General features: G+C 31.6%; 1 protein-coding gene and 1 pseudogene across 1 annotated transcript; both read right to left on the bottom strand.

Annotated features, from left to right (window-relative positions):
- Nucleotides 1-10,361: 10,361 nt before the first annotated feature.
- Nucleotides 10,362-11,361, bottom strand: LOC100775551 (early nodulin-75). Its single transcript, XM_003532763.4, is given in 2 exon segments — nucleotides 10,362-11,109; nucleotides 11,111-11,361. Coding segments are annotated over 2 exon segments (720 nt in total). The 5' UTR covers nucleotides 11,333-11,361; the 3' UTR covers nucleotides 10,362-10,611.
- Nucleotides 11,362-14,874: 3,513 nt separating this feature from the next.
- Nucleotides 14,875-23,580, bottom strand: LOC100820453 (chloroplast sensor kinase, chloroplastic-like; annotated as a pseudogene).
- Nucleotides 23,581-23,586: the final 6 nt, after the last annotated feature.

Genomic DNA, 23,586 nt, shown 5'->3' with positions numbered 1-23,586 from the left:
TTATCACCTTATACCACCACCAAAAGAAAAAGTTCAAAATAACAAGGATAACATTAGTTTCATGATTCTGAAAAATGTTAATGGTATATTATTGTTAGATGTCATTAAATGCTTTTTGTGTCACTTTTATTATAAAATTAATATGACTAATATATAAGAAAAATAAAATGTTAACGATTTCTTTTAGGAATGTTAATAAAAAATTAAAAATAAAGTATTCATATATAAAAATTATAACGAATTTGATTCTTAAATGAAAATAATTCTTAGATGAGAATTTGCTTAAATTTTGATCAAATTTATTAATTTAAATTTCTTTTTTATGAACTGAATGATTAAGAAAAAAATATAAAAAATTATAAAATGTTATTTGATACTTATTTTTTGAAATAATACATGTATATTGCGAAATTTACACAAAATCCATCAAAGTTTCTACTTAGGTGGAAAAGAATCCCACGTAAAAATCACTAAAGATTGTAATATGCAATAAATTAATATTATTTTTCATGTATGTGAAACGAGAGACGTGTTAGGACACAGGAAGTACAAGTGCTCAGCCCCTCCCGCTTTTCTCAATTGCTTCAGGTTTAGTGGTTATAAAATAAAGGACAATTGTGCAACCTATTTATCTTACAGTATCCATTTAAACGTTTTGTTCAGAGACGAAGTCTAGCGTGGGAAACCTTGCCAACTTTCCCACGGTGAGAAAGTTATTACCAACTATTGGATATATTATTTGTTTAATCAAAGGTCAAGTTTCTTTTTTCTTATTTTCTTCCCTTTCCCACTTTGTGCCTTTGTTCCCACCGACTAGCACAGTCAGCAACAACAACCATTCCACATCGTCACCACCAAGAGTCAACGGCAGCGACACCATCACAACAACCCAACGAGGAAAATACATCCACAACCACCACGGCGGCGATGGCAAATGGCAACGACAACACCTCCACCGCAATTACGCTCCTTTCCAAGCCGACGACGACAACGGACAACACCACACTCCCTTTCACGGATCTAGAAATCCCAAACCACCCTCCTTTCTCAAATAATAAAAAAAAACCACCCCTTTATCAGATCTGCAAAAAAAAAAAACGCATTCAACAGAAGCCAAAGAACCTTCATTCCATTTGTTTTTCTCGTTCATTTGTTCACTCTTTTTCCGATTTTTCTTGTTTCTCATCGTGGCATGGGTGATTTTTGAGAATGGAGTGTCCATTTAGATGCTTGTTGACTTATATGCTCTCATTTTTCTTTTAATTAACAATGAGAAGAAAAAACAATTGAATCTTCAAATTTTTCATTCTGATAGGAAGTGGATTGTCAATAGTGGAAGAAGGATTTGAGCAAAATAAGGGAAGAAAAAAGGAAAAAGGAAATAGACCGGGGCAAATTGGTAAAAGAAGGGGAGAAAGAGAAAAGAAAATAAGAAAAAGAAGAAAAATTATCAACCATCCATTCAAAATCTAACAAATCTAACGGTCCTAAATTTTTTTCCCATGGGAATCTATCTTCTTCGAAAAACACAAATAAGGTTATCAAACTTGAGAATTTATACACATTCATGAGAGTTTTATAGACTCGACTCGTAAGAGTTTATTTCATATAAAAATAATAACAAAATATTTATAAATAACATACTAATTAAACATTTTAACAATATAATAAAATAAAACAGTAAATCATAAAGTTTGGAATATTTAAATAACCAAATATAGTAATAGTACATCACTAGTAGACAATAACTTGTACATGTTATAGTAGTGGTAGATTATTCGAATCGAGGGTTTGATGTTATCAGAGAAGAAGACTTTGATATTATTAAATGTGAGAATTTTGTATTTAAGGATAACATGCTAAATGAAAATATGTTAAATGCTAAACACACAGAAAACAATAAAAATGACTTACATTTTGGTCTAATTTTTTTTAACTTGCTAACTCGTTGAATGATAAGTTCGAAAGTCTACCCAATTTACTTGGAATTTATAGAGTTTACCCAGAGTCTACTAAAAAAAAAGTTTACTCAAGAGTCAACTCGTAGAGAACAAGTGGACTCGTAAACTCGTAAGAATTAGTCAGTTAAATCGAGAGTTTGATAATAATCATGCACATATGTATACTTTCTTAAAATAAATAATTTTTTTGAGTGATAAACGGTAGGTTCCTATTTTAAAGTCGTAAATTATATTGATTTTTTTTTCTTTTTTCATCTACTTAAATTTTTTTTAACCCGACTTTAAAGTTGTAAGGGAACTTTTTTTATTAAATTCATAAAATACTTTACAACTTTAATTTATAATTTTTTTATTTCAATTATTTAATAAATTAATTTATATTTTATTTTTTAGTTTTATTTAATATTTTTCTATATTATTTTATTTAATATTTTTTATATTGTTTTATTTAGTATATTTTCCATATTTAATATTTTATATATTTTTCTATTAAGGATTATTGTTTATTTTGTAAATTAAAAAACAATATAAAAGACTTAAATTTAAATAAAAATATTAAAACAAAAAATTATTTACGACTTTAAAATTGTAAATTATTTAGAATTAAAAAAATTTAAAAAATACTCCCACAACTTGTATTAAAAATAAATAAATAAAACATAAAATAAGGCCGTGTTGGAAAAAAAATAAAAATTAAAGTTGTAATGTTTTTTTAAGACTTTAATGAAAAAGGAGAAAAAAAAAGAAGAAAATCATAACATAATTTATGATTTTCAATTAGAAGTTGTAGAATAACATATGACTTATTTCCTTTTGAATATTAATTTATATTTTATTTCCATTTGATAATTTTGAAAAAAAATTAGCCCTTTCCATCGTTTTGCCACTTTTTTGCTATTAATAAATTAAGATAAACCTTAGGCAGCATTCACCTGTTTATAGTTCCGTCATCTATATGATGCACCGATTATCTATTTATGCTTGGTGTGAATTTGTTCATGCGGATTATTTCCATTTAACCAATTTTGAGTTTGGGTTTTATATGTAGCAATTTTGAGTTTGAGTTTTACGTACGTAGCATTAAATATTTGCAGAAAAAAAAATTATTTTTGATATTCTGATAGCGATCTACAAGATTTAAGTAGGATTACTTTTAATACAAATATTCAAAAGAAAAAATTGTCATCCATAATGAAGAACATAATTTTCTAGTGTAAAAACAACTTATTTTATGGCTTTTTTATAAACAAATGTAACTTTATTAATAATAATCTTAGTAACACAAGATGTGTTGCATGTTGAGTTAGAGGGAAGATGCGTGTAACTAACAATCAACAACAAACCGGTTGCACTGTTCGCATGAGCTCTCCATGCGCGTGTTTTCTTCACTATGCAACGTGTAAATCTCACTAATTTTGCTATTTAAATTTGTGAGCTTCAATCCCAATGTTGCTTGAACTAACCAAAAGGAAAATAAAACCAGTAATCCTCAAAAAGATAACCTGCAACTCATTTAATTAAGTAGCTTTTAAGCGTGTATCTCCACAAATCATAATTTTTTCCTCCAAGAAGCTGCGCGTCTCCCTTCTATTTTGTGGTCTGATTGAGATCCCCACCATTATAGTTTTAAAATCCATCCAGATCAAACCATTGAGTTAATGGTCGAATTACTGGATCATTAATTGACTTACAGTGTGGACCAAAAGTAATTGTAATTTTAAGAGTATACAAATAACAAATGTTGATAACTTAGTCCACATCCTTTATATTTCTGTTATTATCTTAGGTACTTCAATAAACAGAAATACAATTAAAAATATGTTCAAATTACCATAAGAATGTTGGAACATATCTGAGTCCGAGTATATTTGAAAAAATAGATTGAAAACAAATCAATAAAAATGTTGTAGTAACTATACCGGTTTGATTTGGCTCGATTGTGTATAAGAGGTCCTCTTCACCCGGTTACTATACCTCTTAGTAAAACCAATGTAGAATATCCTTAACGTATAATTAACATCTTAACATCCGCATTAGCTTCAACTAAAGTTTGCCATTTTCGCACAAGGACCTCAACTTGTCAGTTGTGAAATCCATTCCCTACAAAGATACAATCTTAATTAGTTTAAAACCATGTGAGTCAATAACAGTGATCAAAATAAAATATGCCCAACCACCATCGTACCTAGAAGTTTGTCAGAACATTCTTCCCTTGAACGCCCTCAGTTCTCAAACGAATCTTCTTGAAGAACTATTCTTCATCCCTTTGGAGATCAACCAATGATACTTCGAACACTCGATGTTTGAGTCCTTCAGAAGCAATATGTTATTTAGAATAGCCATCACATTACTATTTATATAAGCCCAAACTAACCTCACAATTTAAATCGCATGAACTAAATCACTAGTAGCAAGTAATATAAATTATAAAGAATGCATTCAAAACACTACACTCCATAATGAACAATGAACAATGTATATGAAAAAAAGTGCAACATAGCCCAACCTATAGTACTACAAGAAAATAATCAACTAGACAAAAAAAAACTAAAACAATGTTGTCAAGATACAAAACAACCTAATACAACATCATAGTCTTCCTGAAGTCAATCCATACACAAAATTCTACTACGTGTTTTGGTGAATAGATGCAGATCCAACCCAACAATCATTCAATCATATGCCTAACTCCATATATAAAAATGAAATTATTGAGCTATATAGAAAAGGTTTTGAAATAAAAGAAGAAAAATAAAAAACGTTGGTCCCCTGGGTATGAGAGACGAGGGTTTTGCCAACAGGAACATGACGTCTCTTGACTCTCCGCTACGCTCACAGAAATCGACCCCTTTCAGCGCTAAGGCTCGCATGTGCAAATTGTGTCGAACCTTAAACTTTGCACCAACACCGAAGCATAGTGACGTGAAACACACGTCGTTGAGGTGGAGACTTGTGAGTGAGGTGGCAAGGCGCAACGAGGGCGGGAAGAAGGGAGGTGAAAGGGCGAGGTCTGGGCAGAGCGCGACAACATCAGAGAGGAGCTTGAGCATGTGGTGAAAGGGGGAACAGGCTAGGGTTTTGAGGATGTGTTAGGGAGGGAGGGCATGACGATGAGTGAGTGAGGGTTTGAATGCATGTACCTTTAATTTGTAAAAATAGTGTGCAAACCACGACGGTTTTTGTAAAATCATCCTTGTTGAACTCCTCCTATTTACAAAGTTGTCATCGCCATATATTCTAAGATGATTATTTGGAGCTGACATCATTTTGGCGTAGTAGAATGCACTCTTTTTAGTAGTGCAAATCAACAACCACATTACAACAACAAAACGAAATGTGTAACCGAAAAGAAAACGTAAAATGAAGAAAACATGGTTGACATATTAATAAGAGAATATCATAATTCAAAAGTTTTAAGGTGGTGGGAGGTAATGTTGTTGATGATGAAGAGTGAGGATAGGGGACCTTAAGGTTTTTAAAGGAGTGAGACAACCAAACACGAATATGCCCTTTTCTTTCTTTCTTTTTTTAGTCATTAATGTTAAAAGGCTACATATGGTTTGACTCGAGTCAACAAATCAGTGTTCAAGCTCACCAACTCAATAGGTCAAACTTAGTTGACTACATAACCTATTTAACTCAAACCAGTCAAATAATCAATTCACAATCAAATCAAACAAACTATCCGGGTCAATCTAGGTTTTAAAATTACGACCACAAGAGTATTAATAACTTATGCTCGCCTTCCTAGTCCCTAGCCCACCAACTAGTTGTTTGATGGATTTTGTTGATAAATGTTCACCTACTGATTAAGAAATTAAAAAAATATATATATTTATTATGAATATCATAAAAAATCATGGACAATATAATTTTATGAATTGATTAACATTTGTTTTGTTTAATTAATGATTTCTTATTTATAGCTTGTGCAAAAAAAAACTTAAATGTGCCTCAGTTTAACTTACACATGATATTCCCATTATTCAAATTCATCATAACCAACGAAGTCAATCACAACTAAACCTTTTTTTAAAAAAAGCATATGACCGTCAAACTTTAAAATATTTGGTAGAATAGAAAATATGACAAAGATAAAAATACATAACTGCACCAAGATATTTTGTTTTATAAATAAAAAAAATAAACAATGTGACACAAAATATGAAAGGTGAAGAAAGATGGTTTCATTTTAGAAAAAAGGACGTGACGAAAGGAATAAAATAATTACCTAAATCTATATTAAGTTACCCTTTTAAAGTTATTATTTGAGTAAATTAATCCCTCTTCTTGGTTTAAAGTTATAAAAGTATTTTACAAATTTTAGTATAAAATTGTATATTATAATGCATGGATTGAAAGAAAAAAAAATTGTTACTTACGAAATAAAAATATTTTTCAACTATCCCAATTTTAATCCACACAAACATGCACTACACTGGTAAAAAATTCATTCCAAGTTAATCCGCAACATATTCACAAATTACACCTACCACATTGCTTACATGACTAAATGGGGGTTTTAATATTATGTATATATTTAATAAACCACCGAAGATTGATGACCTTGACAGAAAAACTTTCCCTTGTCTCTCCCTATAAATAGTTTCTCGTTATTATCACTATTCATCACCACAAGCTGAGACATGACATTTGTACACTCACTTGTCTTGCTCCTGCTGCTTCGAGTGGTGGTTCTCACCACTCCAGTGCTGGCTAATTACAAGCCATGATTTTTTGAGCCTGCCCCAGATGATGATCTTGAGAAACCACTCACCACCATTCCATTCATGCCATCATCCAGAGTACCCCCAAAATCCACCACTAAATTCATGTCTTCATCCAGAACACCCCCAAAATTCACCATTGAATTCATGCCCTTATCCAGAGCACCCCCAAAAGTCACCACTGAATTCATGCCTTCCTCCCCTAATCCATAATCATTCACATATGAACCTACATATGAGCGCTTACGAATGCCACCACAGCCATTTCATAATATATAAGCCCCCACCATCCTTCATACGAGAAGCTACCGATTTAAGATGGAAAGTACAATTTGTCCTTTCTGCATGCAATAATTATTCAATAAAGGCTCTATATATGCCTCTCTGTAATAACTTTGATTTCCCTTTCAGCAACTATGTAATGTCAATAATATATTAATGGCTTTACAAATAGTCCAAGATGTCTTTGAAAAAGAACCAAAACTTTCATATCTAACATATTTTTTTTTAAAAGGGTATTGAATTGTTTTCTTATAATAGGTTTCTAGAAAGAAGGAATTTTTTTAACCCCTATAATAGGTTCCTAGATCTATTCTTGAGTGGAGTATTTTAAAATAAAAAAGTTTTCAAGTATCGTTACTCATAAATCTATTACTTCCCTCATTTTATTTGTTCTTCTCTAAATGTTGATGGGCATTTGGGTGTCCACTAACATTATCCAAACATAGTTATCTATTATATATAATTATCATACATAATAATATAGGCATAAAAGGTGATATGCCATGCGTTGAAATATATAATAAAAAGAAAATTTTAATTCACAGAAGAAATATTATGTATATAAGAATCATGTGGATGAGTGCTCTCTCTAGGTGTTGATGGGCATTTGCGTGTCCACTAACATCATCCAACCATAGTTATGTATTATAATTATCATACTATATAGGCATAAAAGGTGATATGTCATGCGTTGAAATATATATATATATATATATAATCAAAAGGATTTTTAATTCATAGAAGAAAGATTATTCGACTAACATAAGAATTTACGTTTAAAAAAAGAAAAATATTTTTTTTTTACAAATTTCAAAACTAAAGAAAGATAGAATTATGTGAGTGCAATAACGATGGAGATTATAACTTTTGGATAAGGATAAACCCTAACTAAGAACACTTGTATTGGAAAAAAGGAATCATATAATGCTTTTATATAATTAAAACTTTTTTTCTTGGCTGGAAAAGTTAGATTCTAAACTCTTTACATGAAAATGCTTTTGTGGCAAAGGGAATAAAATCGATTCCCAAGAAATATTATTTTATGTGAATATTTTTTCTTAATATACTTATCAAACATGAAAATTAAGTTTTACAAATCAAATCATGATTTTAGAAAAGAAAAAAATTTCGTCAACACCCATTAAGATCATTATGCTATAAGACATTTAGAGACAAAAAAAAAAAGTATTATAAAATTTATGATGGAGTAAAAAGAGAGATAAAAAGAAAAATAAAATATTTAAAATAAGTGAGCATTTGTATATGATTGTTATTAAAAAAGTAAACTTCTTCCCAGCCTCTTTAAATATATGCACTCTTTTAAATATCTGGCTTGAAGAAAAATTCTGATGATATATATGCACTCTTTTATAAACACTTTGTTTCTTTTTTCTGATCTGATTTTTGTATCAAAATCAAATCATATAAAAGATTAGATGAATATTTGTGAAATATCACTGCCCAAAGATGATAAAAACACAAGAAAAGAGTGGTTGAGAATTCAAGTACCGTAAGCATTGGTGGTAAAGGAATGAATATTTGAAGCACGCGACAGTTAATTAGGATAATGCATGTGGACTGTGGAGATATATTATCATAACTAACTTATCTATTGACTGTGCTTTGAGAACCAATCTGGACGTTGAAGTGGCGCATGAGGGGCGAGAGGAAGTTGTTCCACTGCCGTATTGCGAGGAGCAGTGCATGATGGTGCCGTCGCCGAGCATGGCAGTGAAGCTGATGCACCCCACCGCCATGTTTTCTTGGTTTGAAAGTTCGATGGTTTCAAAGAATTCAAGGTTAATGGGATTATTAGGAATAAAAGGTGAACATTTAAAGAATAAGATTTTGTTCTAAAAGAATACCAGTAACCAAAAAACATTGAAGAATAAAATTAAATGTGTTAGTTTCAAGAATATAATGTTTATATATTCTACTACAAAACAAAGTTATATTTGTTAAAATTTGATTTGTATATATCTTCTACTACTTTCAAAAATAAAATCTTCTACTACTTTTATTGACTGAACAGTTTAAATGTAATTAAATATTAGAAACTAATTTTAAATTTAAAGGATTTTGAATTTGAAGAATAATTTTTTTATTAGTTACATGAAAAAAAATCATATTTAAGAATTTTAAACTTGAAGCTAGAATATTTTTTTATTAGTTACACGAATAATGTTTAAATTATATAACATCTAATATAGTAAAAGAGAAAAAAAATGAAAATGTGAATATAGGAAAGTAAAAGTTTTAATTTCAAATTTATATATATTCTAATTTATAATATATTTATAATTAAAATTTAAAACTAGTATAAATAATTTTGTGAGTATATATTTAATAAACTTGATTTTAGTAAAATATTATGTTTACAGTGTGGAAAAAAATTAAAGATCAAGATTTTTTTTCTCAGAAAAATAATAGTTACAAAACATTGAAAATTTTAATAATTATTAAATATATAATAATTAACAAAATTCATAAAATACAAAGAATTAAAAAAATAAGAATGAATTTCAAAATTTCAAAATTGTGGATTTTTTTTTATCACTTTCTTGATTTATTGTCGTATGGTATTGCTCGTTGTTATTATGTTAATTAGTAATTGACACACCCTTGTTTTTTTTTTCTTCTTTAAATTAATTTTTTGTTAATATTTTTTAAAAAAATATTTTTTAAAATTATCATTAAATTTTAAAATAAAAATATAGTAATATAGCTTGATGATGATATCAACAAAGGGGGTGTTTGTGAGTTGAGTTGAATTAAATTTCGCTAAATCCGTTATCCAACCAATCATAACGGATTAAATTGGGTTTTGTGCATACACAACCAAATTCAAACCTCTTGGCCACTTGTATATAATTCTGAACAATCTTTATGTGATATATTTAAAATTTATTTATTTACAAGAAAAAATTAATGAGACTTAATTACATATTATTAAAAATCGGTAAAAATCGTTAACTAAATATGTTAGTTCTACATTAATGTCAAATATAGACTTGCATGAAACGACCATATATTATTAACAAAGATATATAAACATTTGTATAGAGCTTATTTTAAACCGATTAACCCCTCAACGGCAACATAATATCACTACGTATTGCATAGTTATATAATTCTTTATACTATTTAATTAATAATTGGTCTATTATGATAGGTTTAGTCTCCCAAGTTGAATAAACAAGGTACAAGAGAGTATTTCTCATTGACAGGTTTAGAGATATGTGTATTTAAACATATATATAGACCAAGCAACTTTACACATTATCATTGCTTTACCGGTACTTATGAAGTTCATAAAATAAAACATGTACGAACAGAATTATATATGTTTTTGCCAATTTTTAGCATGCAATTAAAAACAAAGACTCATAAGTAAACACAAAGAAAAACTTATTATAGCCATAGATAAACCCACACTAGTAGTTGACATTACAATATCGATGGTGAAAGGAGAATTAAAGTAGAGTATTATACATAGGCATAAAGCCTTTATTTTGAAGAAGTAGTGCATGCAGAAGGGACATATTGTACTTGAGATCTTAAACAGAAACAAAAAGCTTTATATGACAAAGGGCAGGTCTAAGTTTGAGTAGACCAAAACATGTGACGCAGGCAAGTGGTTATTAGTTTTTCTTGGATGGTGGATAGCGGCCATAAGGTGGGGGATTGTAGACCGGTGGCTTCTCCAATGGCGGTGGCTCATAAATGGGTGGTTTCTCATGAGGAGGTGGATACACTACTGGGGGTGGCTTCTCATAAGGGGGTTCATACACTGGTGGTGGTTTCTCATAAGGGGGTGGGTACACTGGTGGTGGCTTTTCATGGGGAGGTTGGTGTTCTGGTGGTGGCTTTTCATGAGGAGGTTGGTATTCTGGCGGTGGTTTTTCATGTGGTGGCTTTTCTTGAGGAGGTTGGTATTCTGGTGGTGGTTTCTCATGAGGTGGTTGATACTCTGGTGGTGGCTTCTCATGAGGTGGCTGGTGCTCTGGTGGCTTCTCATGAGGTGGTTGGTGCTCTGGTGGTGGCTTCTCATGAGGTGGTTGGTATTCTGGTGGTGGTTTCTCATGAGGTGGTTGGTATTCTGGTGGTGGCTTCTCATGAGGTGGTTGGTAGATACTCAGGTGGTGTTTTTTCATGGGGTGGTTGGTACTCTGGTGGAGGGTGGTGCACTGGTGGTGGGTAGTATGGGGGCTTATAAAATGGTGGAGGTTCATAGGTGGGGGGTTTCTCAATTGGAGGAGGCTCATAGAAGAAGCGTGGCTTCAAATTAGCTAGCACTGGAGTGGTGAGAATCACCACTCCAAGCAGGAGCAGCAGGAGTGAGTAGTGTAGTACAGAAGTCATGTCTTAGCTTGTGCTGATGAAAAGTGATAACAATGGGAAACTACTTATAGGGAGAGGAGACATGAGAAGCTTTTCTATCAAGGTTATCAATCTTTAGTTATTTTATCATAATATATGTTAATCCTAAGTCATGTCAAAATGTGTTGTAGTCATAAACATATTACTCCAGTTTTAGAGTGAAAATAACAGAGAAACAAGAGAAAAAAATAGTGAGAAAATAACAAGTGTGATAGAGAAAGTAAAAAACACATTAGAAAATACTTAACATACATCTACATACCTATTATTTCTATCGTCACATAGTGTATAGTCCTTTTTAAAAATATATACCCGGCCTAATTTTCTTAAAAATAATATGTACCCTTAATTTGGCTTAATTTATCGATTAGTTCTTATACTTACACTGGTATTTCAGTTTAGTTCTTATATATGAATGAAAGCTATATGCTTTATTTTTTATACAATTTTTTTTTTTTATGTTTTAGTCGTTATACTTCTATTTTATATCAGTTTTAGATTGCTAGAAAACTAAGGCGTAAAAATAATAAAACAGAATTTTTAAGTATAGAAACTAAAACAAAAAAAAAATACAAGTATAAAGATCAAATAATTAATTAAGCCTTTAAATATTATCTCTATTAGACCTTAAACCCTTTATCTTTTTTTACAAATATATTCAATGAACTTTAACTTCATTAAACTTGACCCCCCCCCCCCCCCCAAATATAGCTTAATTTTTCTATCAATTTAATACTAAAAAAGTTGTTGGCTAAATTACTTATCTATAAGGTCAATCATTAATTTGTTACAATTCATTTTATCTTATATTAAAATATGATTAAAAATTAGAATTTAGATAAATAAAAAACAATTAAAAAATCTTCATTCATTTTTTAATTCGAAAATTAATTATGTTTTATTGTTTATAAAAGTAAAACTAATAAATGATTGGAATTATGTTAAAAAGATGACTGGAATTTAAAACAAATAAATGTATAAAAAGACGTTAAACTTAACAATTAATAATTAAATATATTTTCTTGTAAGAAAAAGTTATTTAATCTTATTTCTTTTTAAAGTAAATTTAGCTGCCAAAGAAGATAAAGTTTAGGACTTAGGAGCATTGATATATATTATTTCCCTTAAAAAAATATCAAGTTTCTTTCAGCACATGAAGTACGAGTTCCACCGCCACAGGTTCAAATTATAGAGACCTAAGATTCTGTCACTTGCATTAGCTTAAAAAAAAAAATTGCTAATAGTTAGCAAATGCGATTCTAATTACTTTCACGTAACTAACATCATATAAGGTCATAAATCATAATCGTCTGGAGCTTCTGTTGTGGCGAAAAAATTCCAAGAATTGCTGTCAAACTTGAGCACAGTATTTCCAACGCATCAAAGTTGATGTATCCAGATCAATGCTTATGAAAAAGATTTTACTGATTATATCTTCTTTGATACTCTTTTCATTTCAGAAGGAATTAATTTTTTTTTTATATTGGGCTGAAACTTCAAATCTTTATTTCATATTTTACTATAGCCTCACCAAAACTTTAGCATGCTGCCACATTTAGATGCATGTATGTTTTGTCGGAGAAAGTGATATGTTAACTAATCTTTTGAAAATAAATGGAGCAATCCTCAAAAAAGAAAATAATTGGAGCTTGTATAGGTAGGCTTGCTTGTTAGCGAAAGGTCAAGAAACTGTTCTTAGCCATCACTATTCACTGGAATCTTTGGAATCTAACAGAACACAGATTAACGTTGAATAAGATATTAATATGTGAATGGGATGGTCTTTTAGAGCCTATCATGCGCAGCAATAGTCGGATATAGATTTAATTTGATTTTTTAAAATGTAAAATTGATTTAAAGGAAAAAATTGTAATATTATTATAATTTATGTTAGATGCAAAGATTTTATATATTATTATTGAATCATATATTATTAATAAGTTTGTTGATTTTTATAATAATTATCTTAAAAAATATTTTAATGATAGTTTTTTATAGGTTAAAGGAATAGTTTTCTTATACATGGAGGCTAACAATGTATGACAATAAAACTTTAATTATTAATTAAAAATAATAACATTAATTGCTTGAAATTGTCACAATTACGCATATAATAAATTATTAAGTTGTTAAGATGTATTTTAATATTTTAATTAATATTATATATGTGAATGAATTTATTATATTTTAAATTATTAATTTTCTGATTAACATATATTATGCATTCTATCATCTAAACTCTAAAGTCCGTAATGCATGTCATTTTGATTGAAATGAAAAGTTGAAATTTAAACAACTTAATAATTATATATATATATATATATATATATATATATATATATATGTATTACTATTAATTTTATTTAATGACGATTATTCTGTATTTTAAGGTGGTTGAATTACTCTTTTTAGTCTTTTGCCTAAATTTTGTTGTTTTAACAAAGGAAAAATTGTCCTACTAACGGAAGTTTAGTTTAATAAAAAAGGCTAATATTTTATAATGTGATTAACCAAAGTTAAAATTTTGGATGAAAAAAATATTCGCACTCAATGTATGGAGTGCCTCGAATAATTTGTCTCTAAAAGAAAATACATATAAATAAAAAAAAATGTAAATTTATCCCATTTGGTTTGTTATGTCCCATAAGAGACTTTTTAAGACAAAAAAGTGCTCAACCACTTTGAACTTTACCCCTTTTTACAAATATACACACTAAATAAATATTCTGACCACCAAACTTAAACGTCAATCATTTATTAATCTTTTGTTACAAATCAGTTTTTGTCTATTAAAACATAAGTAAAAGAATATGAATTTAGAAAAAAAAAAAACAAAAATAAATACCAATAAAAAATAATTTATTTATTTTAGTTATTAATTTTATTATGTTTTTAGAAGAGTTTTATTATATTTTAATATTTAGAAAAGTGATTTATAAAAATTAAACTAATAAATGATTGAAATTTAAAATAAATAAGTAGTTGAGATTTCTTCTTTAATAATTCAACCCCAATTCAATGTAAGAGACTATTTACAAATGGGGTGAACTTAAGGATTTTTTGTTCTTTTCGAAAAAGCAAAACATTTCATTAATCATAACACAGAGGACAGTCACTAGGAGTGACCACCCCATTACATAAATTACATAAACCATTGCTGCATAAAGACAGCTACGCCACCCCACAAAGCATTTATCTTTTGTCAAGCTTGTTACACATGGAAAACCCACCTCCACAAAAGACTACGCACAGGAACGAGGGTGAACTTAAGGATTAATTGAGACAAATTGAAATTGGGATGCCTATGTACAAAAAGAGATTTAGCTTAAGAAATTATTAGGACGAAATTAAAGTTATTGATATTTTAACAAGTACACTTCCGTGTACTGCTTCTTAGACAAATCAATACATAAGGGTAATAATTATGAGTCATTTCCGAAAACTGTTGGTATTTTGGTTTATTTATATTGGATTAAGGGATTCACATGGTACAAATGCTGAAGCTTCAGATACGTGGTCTCTTGTAAAAACCCAACAAGTTTTCCTGTCATGTAATATGCATACACTGTTTATTATGCTATTGTTTACATGGTGACACAGCAAAGTCATATAATTAACTCTACCAAAGAAATCTTTTCGAGCTATATACAGAACCGGATACTTATTTTTAGCAACAATGAAAAAAGAACTAGTAATATTTACCACTCCTTAATTTCACAATCTTATATACTGGCCAAGTGCTACAGTGTAGAATTGTATGACAATGAATCTATTTATCTGCAATGGAACTTCAAACTCATGCTATACCTCTTGGACGTGGCTGCTCAAATCAGACTGTACAATTGATGAAGGAAGCCAGAGTTCCACACGAGTTCCCCCAGCTCCAAGAGGAGCATCTTTAATCCAAGGCAAAACAATGCGGACGACAAAGCCATAACTCTAGTATCTCACAAGCAACAGTCAACCCAGCAACAAACTTCCAAGTCATACTGTCTTCAATCATATTATCAGACAACAGTTCTCGTCCATGAGGTGTGAGTGAGTGCATCCGAGTCTGCAGGCAAGTTCATAACCAACAATTAATTTCCATTTTCACAAAATTCAATTCCCTTGGGCCAAAACACTCATTTGAAGATTGTTTGAATAGAAGCAACAGGTGCTTGAAAGATGTCATAGTATCAAGTGCTATGTGTACCACAAAGAAGTGTTCAAATATCAACAATATAACGGTAATTTTATGGATGGTTCCACATCTCCATAGACTTACAGACATGTTACTATGGTTATGAATCATGCAAATTATACGCTGGGAAAAGCTGCAAAATTTTCTCACATTAACATCCTTAAACTAAGCACTAATTCCCTCACAAAAGGCATCAATATGCTGTTTACCAAGTCCAAGACATTAAGAGTGTGTTTGGATAATAGAATTTAAATTTATGAGAAATTTTAAATTCTAAGAATTTCAAATACTTCAATTGAAATTCTTTTATTTTCAAAATTTTGTGTTTGGATAAAAGAAAATTAAAATTGTGAGGGTGAAAGAAATGAATGTAAAGAGAAGAGGAGATATGGTTGGTGTGCTTCCAAAGAGAATAATACTCATGCGGGATAGAGAGTCGCAGGGAAGCAGGATATGGCAACGTACACCACCACACCTGACCACAACATTCAGTCAAAGACGCAAGGCATGGCCTAAGCCCTCTGCGCCGACGAGCACCTCCACCGTGTGATAGGCAGCGATGGCTGCTCTCCTAACTGGCGGGTGCAGTTCCATGTGTCCCCTTACGCCCGTACCTGATCGACGCTCCGTGAGCTTGGACGGTGTTATTCGAAGAAGAGGATCATCGACTTGAGGGAAGAGTTGCGGGTTCGAGAACATGATTTTGAGAACTTTCAGGTGGAAGAAAGAATGGAGGTGATAAAGGAAACACACGAACATTTTGAAAGATTCTTTTATCAAGAAGAGAATTTCAATTTCTCACCTTTTAGAAGAAAATTAAAATTCCACATTTTTAGTTATTTAAAATTCTGTTTTAAAATTTTAAAAATTTAAATTCTTCATAAAAGACATCCAAATACTGAATTTTAGATTAAAGAAATTTAAATTCTCTGATAAATTACTTTTCTCAGTTAAAATTCTCTATCCAAACACACTCTAAATGTCCCTAAGTTTCCCATGGAGATGTTTCAAATTTGCAAAACACATGAATAAAACAATTTCCAGCTTGTTCAAAAGAAAAGTGAGCAAGCACAGCAGGGAGTAGGAGTGGGAGTGGACTGAAGTTACCATATAGTGCATACCAGGTCCATCATCATCAATAAGTACAAGGGTACCACCAGCTGGTGCTGCCTTAGATACAATTTCAACCTTTCCTCCAACATGTGTGATTAGTAAAGCACCTTCAATAAGATTGCTGAAAGCCTGGTGCAATGCAGGTTCTTCTACAGCAGCTAGCAAAGGTGATGATGAGAGTTCACTTAGTTCTACTACACGTTTTTTACCCTGGGCAAGTGGTCTCACTGAATCCACCAAGTCTTCCAATACTTGAGAAACATTGCATGATCTTCCTGACATTAATGAAAAGCATAAGCAAAATAAATGCAGAAAAAATTTAACTGTTGAAAGAAAAAGAAATAAATATCTAAAAGCTAATGAAAGAAACTAACTATATAAGATATTATTGATTATTGATGCAACAAAAAGTGCAAGTTAGGAGTTTATGGGATATCACAGAATCGAGAGAATATATTATATAGAAGATATCGGGATAAGTCATGACTCCATGAAAAGAAGCATAAGCATTAACCAACCAATGAAACCTACCTGATTCCATGTTGCAATGGAGCAAGGGCCAAAGGTGGCAGTGGCATCTCTATATCCTGGACAGCAGCACTTAGAGAAAGTGACTCACTAGATTTTTTCATTTTATTTGCAGAGACATCCCCTGGAGAGCAAGTATGTGAGTAAAACCATGATTTCCTCAAAATTAATCCCAACCAAACATGCATTCAGCAAGTATGTGAGTAAAACCATTCATTTTCTTGATTGCTTCTTCATTGTAGCGCACTATATTTGTCTACATATTGGACAAAAACTGAACATCAGTGGTAATGGTTTCTATCAGTGTTTGCTTGCCTTTTCTGTTTATTTTTTAAATGTTTTCACTTTAGGAACCCGTGTTTTATGAATTCTTGCTTTATTTAGTATATCTTTTGAACACGAGTAACTAAACCCATAACGGGGAGTTACTTAATATTAATATAATTTGTATTTTTCCTTTTCCAATTGGGTTTAAGTTATTGTACTTGTTGCATGTTGGGAATTGGTCGTTAGTAATATGACTTGAGTTAATTACTAGATTGATGACAATGCACAGTTAATTAACAGATTTTTAGGATAAATTAGGTTAAATGCATGTTTGGTTGGGATTAATTTTGAGGAAATCATTGTTTTTTTCCAAAAGTTCTCAACCTGGCAAAAATAAACAGTTATTTCTCCAAAATATGTTGAATCAAACATGCACTTAGAATTGTAGCATGACCAAACCTCAATTCTTGAATTCCAATTGGTTATTATATTATTAAAGTAACAAGTCACTTGGTTCATTATGCTTTTCTTGTTTTGTGCCTTACATGACCAAACTTGGTATTTTGACAAGGGAAAGAATATAGTTATAAAAATTCATGACCACAGATTCTTCTTTGGATAGAAGAGGTGATTCGCAAATTGATAAGAGAATACATAAAGTATAGAGAAATAGGAAATCCCACAATTGAATGCAAGTGAGGCCAAAGCCCTAGCCAATTTTATAACTGAAACTCTTCATGTTCTTTTGGAATTAAATTCCTAATTCATCTTCCTCTTTTAATTCTTTTGCAATCGTCACTTCTTGATACTTTGGATAGCATTTAAAAGAATTCACTAATTCAGTAATCATGAATTAATCCCTTGAATATGATACTTAGGATTCAAATCCCTTTATTACTTTTGTGACAAGGCACACTTGCCCAAGTGTATTTTTTGGATGCAACAACCATATAGAACAAGAGACAATAAGTGATGAAGATTCAAGATCTTCCAATGTACACAATAAGTCATTAATTGATTATAGGTATACCAAAAGTATTTGCATGATTATAAGTACAAGAGAAAGAAGTACCTTTGTCAAATAAACGGTATCCTGTAGTTGATGGAGAACATCCCTCAGACGATCACCTTGCACCAAGAGGTCTTCAACAATGTCATATGAAATCTGTGTAATTACCGATTATAAGACATTGTTGACATTCAATAACCATAAGTTATGAATAACTATAGTTTAGATTCAACATCCTTTGAGATTGAACTCTTTATTTCCTTTTGCAGCATGTTCACTCTAATTTTCTGGATAGATGATAATTGTTGTGCATACGTTCATCTAAATTACAAACAACACAACAATTATCTGGTTTTCCTGAATTTCTTGCTTTAGTTTAGCCTCAATTTGGCAAGGAAATAGATTTTTATAGAATCCTAGGCTGTAACTAACATTTAATTTTTTCTACTAGTTTCTACTCTTTTGTCAAGGATTTTATAGCACCAAATGCAGTTGTCATCCATGATGACTCGCCTAGCGAGCGCAAGTGCATAGACAAGGCCACATGGCAGTTCAAGAGAGAAAGAAAAGTGTCAAGTCATCTGAAGAACTCGCCTAGCGAGTACAAACTCGACTAGTGAGTAAAGGACACTGAAGTAGGAAAAGAATTGTAGAAATTCAATTATTGAAGAACTCGCCTAGCAAGGAGAAACTCGACCAACGAGTAAATGCCACTAAGTGAAGAAAAGACATTCAGAATTCTAATTGTCAAAGAATTCGCCTAGCGAGTTGAAGCTTGCCAAGTGAGTAGACCACACTTTGAAGTGACGAGAGAAAGGCCTTGGGCTCGATATAAAAGGACATTCTCTTAGGATTGCAAGGGAGGGCATAAACCTAGGGTTGTGCGCGGCAATTGGAGCTCCCATCTACCTCTATCTTCCATTTTCATCCATTTTCCTTCATTTTGTAATTTTGAGGTCTCTCATGACAATGAGAGGCTAGTTCATCCGTTGCTGGGGGATTGGTGTACTGAGCTACTCTCATGTAATTAATCTTTCTATTTATTCAGTATCATTTCCTATGTTATTGCTTCTTTCCATTTTGCTTGTTTGTTTTATGGCTTGATTACCTTAGCTTCAATTCTTTGTTTTTATTGTCATTGGGAAATGCTTGAAAATTGAATTTTGAACAAAACATCTAATGAATGTCTCATCTAGGGATGGAGAGATGTTTGATAGTATCATTAGTGATCAACCATATGAACATGTTTCATAGTTAAACTGTCATTGGAAAATGCATTTTGACTAAGATTTGAAAGTGGTATATAATGGGTGTTATGTCTAGGGATGGAGTAGCATTTGTTAGCCTTGATAAACCTTTGTTCTTGAATCCAAGTAGTTTAGCTTGACATGCTAAGGATTAGTAGTTGAGTTAAGCAACTTAGGCTTTCTCACATGAGAGATCATGGTTAGAGCATTATAGTAGGTTAAGTCAGCATTAGAGTGAACATTGGATAAAGAAAACATTTATAACTACTGAGATTGTTAGCTTAGTGTAGTCGAATCCCCAACACTTCATTTAATTTGTATTTGGCTCCTTTTGTCCACCAATTGTTTGTGTTTTTCCTCACCTTTTAATTGTTCTGCTTTTATTGTTTTTATTATCATCTTATCTTAAAAACACAAATTATCCTTTGCCTAGTTATTGAATTTGCACAAATAGCTTGATACAAGCAAGTCTCTATAGATACGATACTCGGAATTTTTGTTTTATACTATTTGCACGATACTTTGGTATACTTGCCATGGATTCAACAATAGATGTATATTTATTTAGTAATTGTTTTACCAAACATCTCCTATATACTTGCATTTAAAACTATGACAGAACTCAATTCAAAGCATCATGAATAAGATAGCCACCAATCACCAACTCACTAAAGTTAGCAAACTCAGTACACATAAAGTGCATGCTGAAACAAAGGCTTTTCAGAATATTAAATCCACCTAAAAAAGTAATTTAATGATACTTTAAAAACATGCACTTGTAGAGTCATAGACTAGACATGATCATGTGTCAGTTCAACTCATGGGCTAACCTGGTTTAATTAAACAGTTAATTATAAGACTAACATGAATATGTAGTTAGTTTTAGAAAAGTGATTTATAACTAACATAAAATGATAAACTAACTATCATAGTATACATTTTACAACCACACCCCCCTTTTTTATTGTTACACTAAAATAACTATCATTCCCCCTCCCCCCAACACACACACACAAAAAAAAATATTAATTATGTTCCCCCACCAGACCAGGATTTTATCCATGACCCATACCATTGGCCTAAACTTGATTCAGATTGGACTTTGTCCAACCCATCTATTGGGTTCCCCAATTACAGAAATGTAAGTGCACGTGAATATACATTTAATGAGATACAATTTAGACAATTTTCAAACCTGAGTCCTCTTTGTCTCTGTAGATAGGATTTTACTTAAGGTTTAAATACTTGAAAGTGGACCACGGATCTGTATAAATTTTAAAAAAAAAATAGAATAGGATGAAAATGAGAGATTAAAGGAATGCAACAACAGTCAATAACTCATACTTGCTCAACCAGATTAGCCATCCTGACATTATTTTGCCATGCTGATTGCTGAATTAACATTGCTTTCCGTAAATGTAGCATAACCATGAGCTAGAAATTTAGGCCCATACAAGCTGTCAAAATTATTCTTATAACAGTTGTGAAACCATACAACAAAGTAGCAAAAAAATAACAGTTAGTCAGTCTTACTTGAGTGATGGCTTAAATAATTCTGAATTTCAATGCAACAACTTGCAAAACACACACTCAAGTAGCAAACGTTATGAAATGCAAATTTCAAGGCAACTCCCACAAAATTCGAGCAACGTCAAACTTTCTAGCATTTCATATTTTAATAGTAACGCGTTAATGTCATGGTTTTATTCTCTCTTTCTTTTTCTGGGGGAAAAAGATGCAGTATATAAACCTGATCCATGACATATGCCATAGCTAGAGACTGAAATGTTGACAGTATTTGATCTTTGCTCAGAAGTGAAATTATGCATACCAACTGCCTCATCCTTGACCTGAAGATTCTGAATTTCCCTTGACTTCTTGTCTAAATCCAAAAAGGGAGGAAATGAATAAGGTTCCTCAACAGTCATGAGATTTTCTGGCCCATCACTTTTAGATTTCTGGCACTTTTCCTCCACCAATGGAAGCTCAGCAACCAAGAAACCAACAACAAATGGGTGTTTCACCATCGGAAGAACCACAGCCTTACATTCAGGGACAACATTAACCTACAATTAACATTCAAACCTATATCAACATTCATCCTACCCAACAAGAATAATCAAGCACAGTGGAACAAAAGCAGAAGCACATTGCATGCTTAAGGTACTCAACACACTTGCGAATTGGAAAGCGTGGCCTTGGCAGCACGCAAGCCTGCAGGAATATTAAAATGACCCACAAGAATGACAATGCCCTCTGCCTCTGCCTCTCCAGGGTACAGTGCAACCCACCACAGCTCCAACCCATCACATAACTACCAGCAGGTCTAACATACACCTGAACAACACAAACAACATAGCTCCTTACCCACATCACTCAGTTCAAATTTAAGAAATGCCAATTTAATCCCTAAAATGGGTAAACATCAATTTAGTTTATAAATATGTCAATAACATCCAACTTGGTCATAAATATTACAAAAAAAGCAAATTTAGTCCCTATCTCTAGTAACAATCTGTCGATCAATTTGATCCATGAAATTGTATCACTAGCCAATTGGGTCCCTAACATTACCAAATTAGCCAATCTAGTCCCTAACATCTGCTAGTTAATTTGGTTACAGACGTTGAGGGACCCAATTGACTGGCTAATGTGCACTTACACGAAGAACCAACAAAATTCGCCAATTTCAAGACTAAATTGATGACAAGGTTTTATAAAACACTCTGCAACCGCGATTTCAACCACCACGTCAAGGTTTTTGGGACTAAAATTGCAGTTACATTCAGCCGCATTTTCCCTCCAATATAAAAGTATTACAACAAAACCTCAACGGGGATGGCAACTTAAAACCCTGATCGATGGGTGATACTAATTTAATGAAGCAGAATAGAGTTTGTTTGACTTATATCGAATGAATCATCAATTCGGTTCCTCCCCCCCCCCAAGTATTATTCTCTCTCCAAAGTAATGGCTCCTCAAGAATTGAATATCCATTAGATTGATCTCTAGAAAATTGATATATTTTACTAATAGTCCGGGATCAATTTGAAGAGTTTTTCAATATTAGAAAGAGTATCTAATATTGGGGGATTAGTTATATACTTATTTATTTTACTTTAGGGACCATTTAGTAGAGATGAAATTGAAGGTTTATTTAAGCGACTTGAATTGAAGGTAGACAAGGATGCATGCACGTGAGATAATTTAAAAAGAGGAAGGAAGGAAAAGAGAATCGGAACCGAGAGGAGGGCTTCGGGAACGATTCTGCGAAAGAGGTGGAGGCAGAGTCGGTGGAAGTCGGTGCTGGGAAGCATGAAGGGGTGTGTGTGTGAGGGAGCCTCAGCGAATTTGAGAAAAGTCTGTGGTGGGATTTGGAGTTGAAGGGGGAAAAAGTAAGAGTGTGAGTGGCACCTGAGCTCTTTGTTTCAAAATTTTGCTTTTGTTTGTCATTATTGTCTTAATTTCTTTTTTTTTTTGTACCTAAACTTTAATTTTATATATATTTTATTCTTGTTTTCTGAATAACTTATGTGCGCGGTTAAAACTTATTTTTTATTCTTTTTCTCTTGCTAACATAAAAAGAAAAAGGACAAGTAAATACAATGAAGGGGAAAACTTTAATTTCTCTTTTTAGTACAAAATGAAAGGATCAAGAGAGGAAAAAGGTCAAACCGAGTGTTAACATTTTTTTTTATATTTTTCGTTATTAACTAGGTGTTTACATAAAGATTAATCATAAATAGAGTGACCAAAAAATTAATTAAATAAAATTATAAAATGTTACATGGTTGCGATGAACTGAAGAAGTGATTCGTTAATCACATCATCAGGAAACAATCATGGGTCGCCCAAAATACTTTTTTTATAGTATTGATTTTATTTCTCT

This window comes from Glycine max, chromosome 8, assembly GCF_000004515.6.
Source record: "Glycine max cultivar Williams 82 chromosome 8, Glycine_max_v4.0, whole genome shotgun sequence".
Taxonomy (NCBI): Eukaryota; Viridiplantae; Streptophyta; class Magnoliopsida; order Fabales; family Fabaceae; genus Glycine; species Glycine max.
Note: the sequence above shows the minus strand (reverse complement) of the source record. Positions and strands in the feature narration are given on the sequence as shown.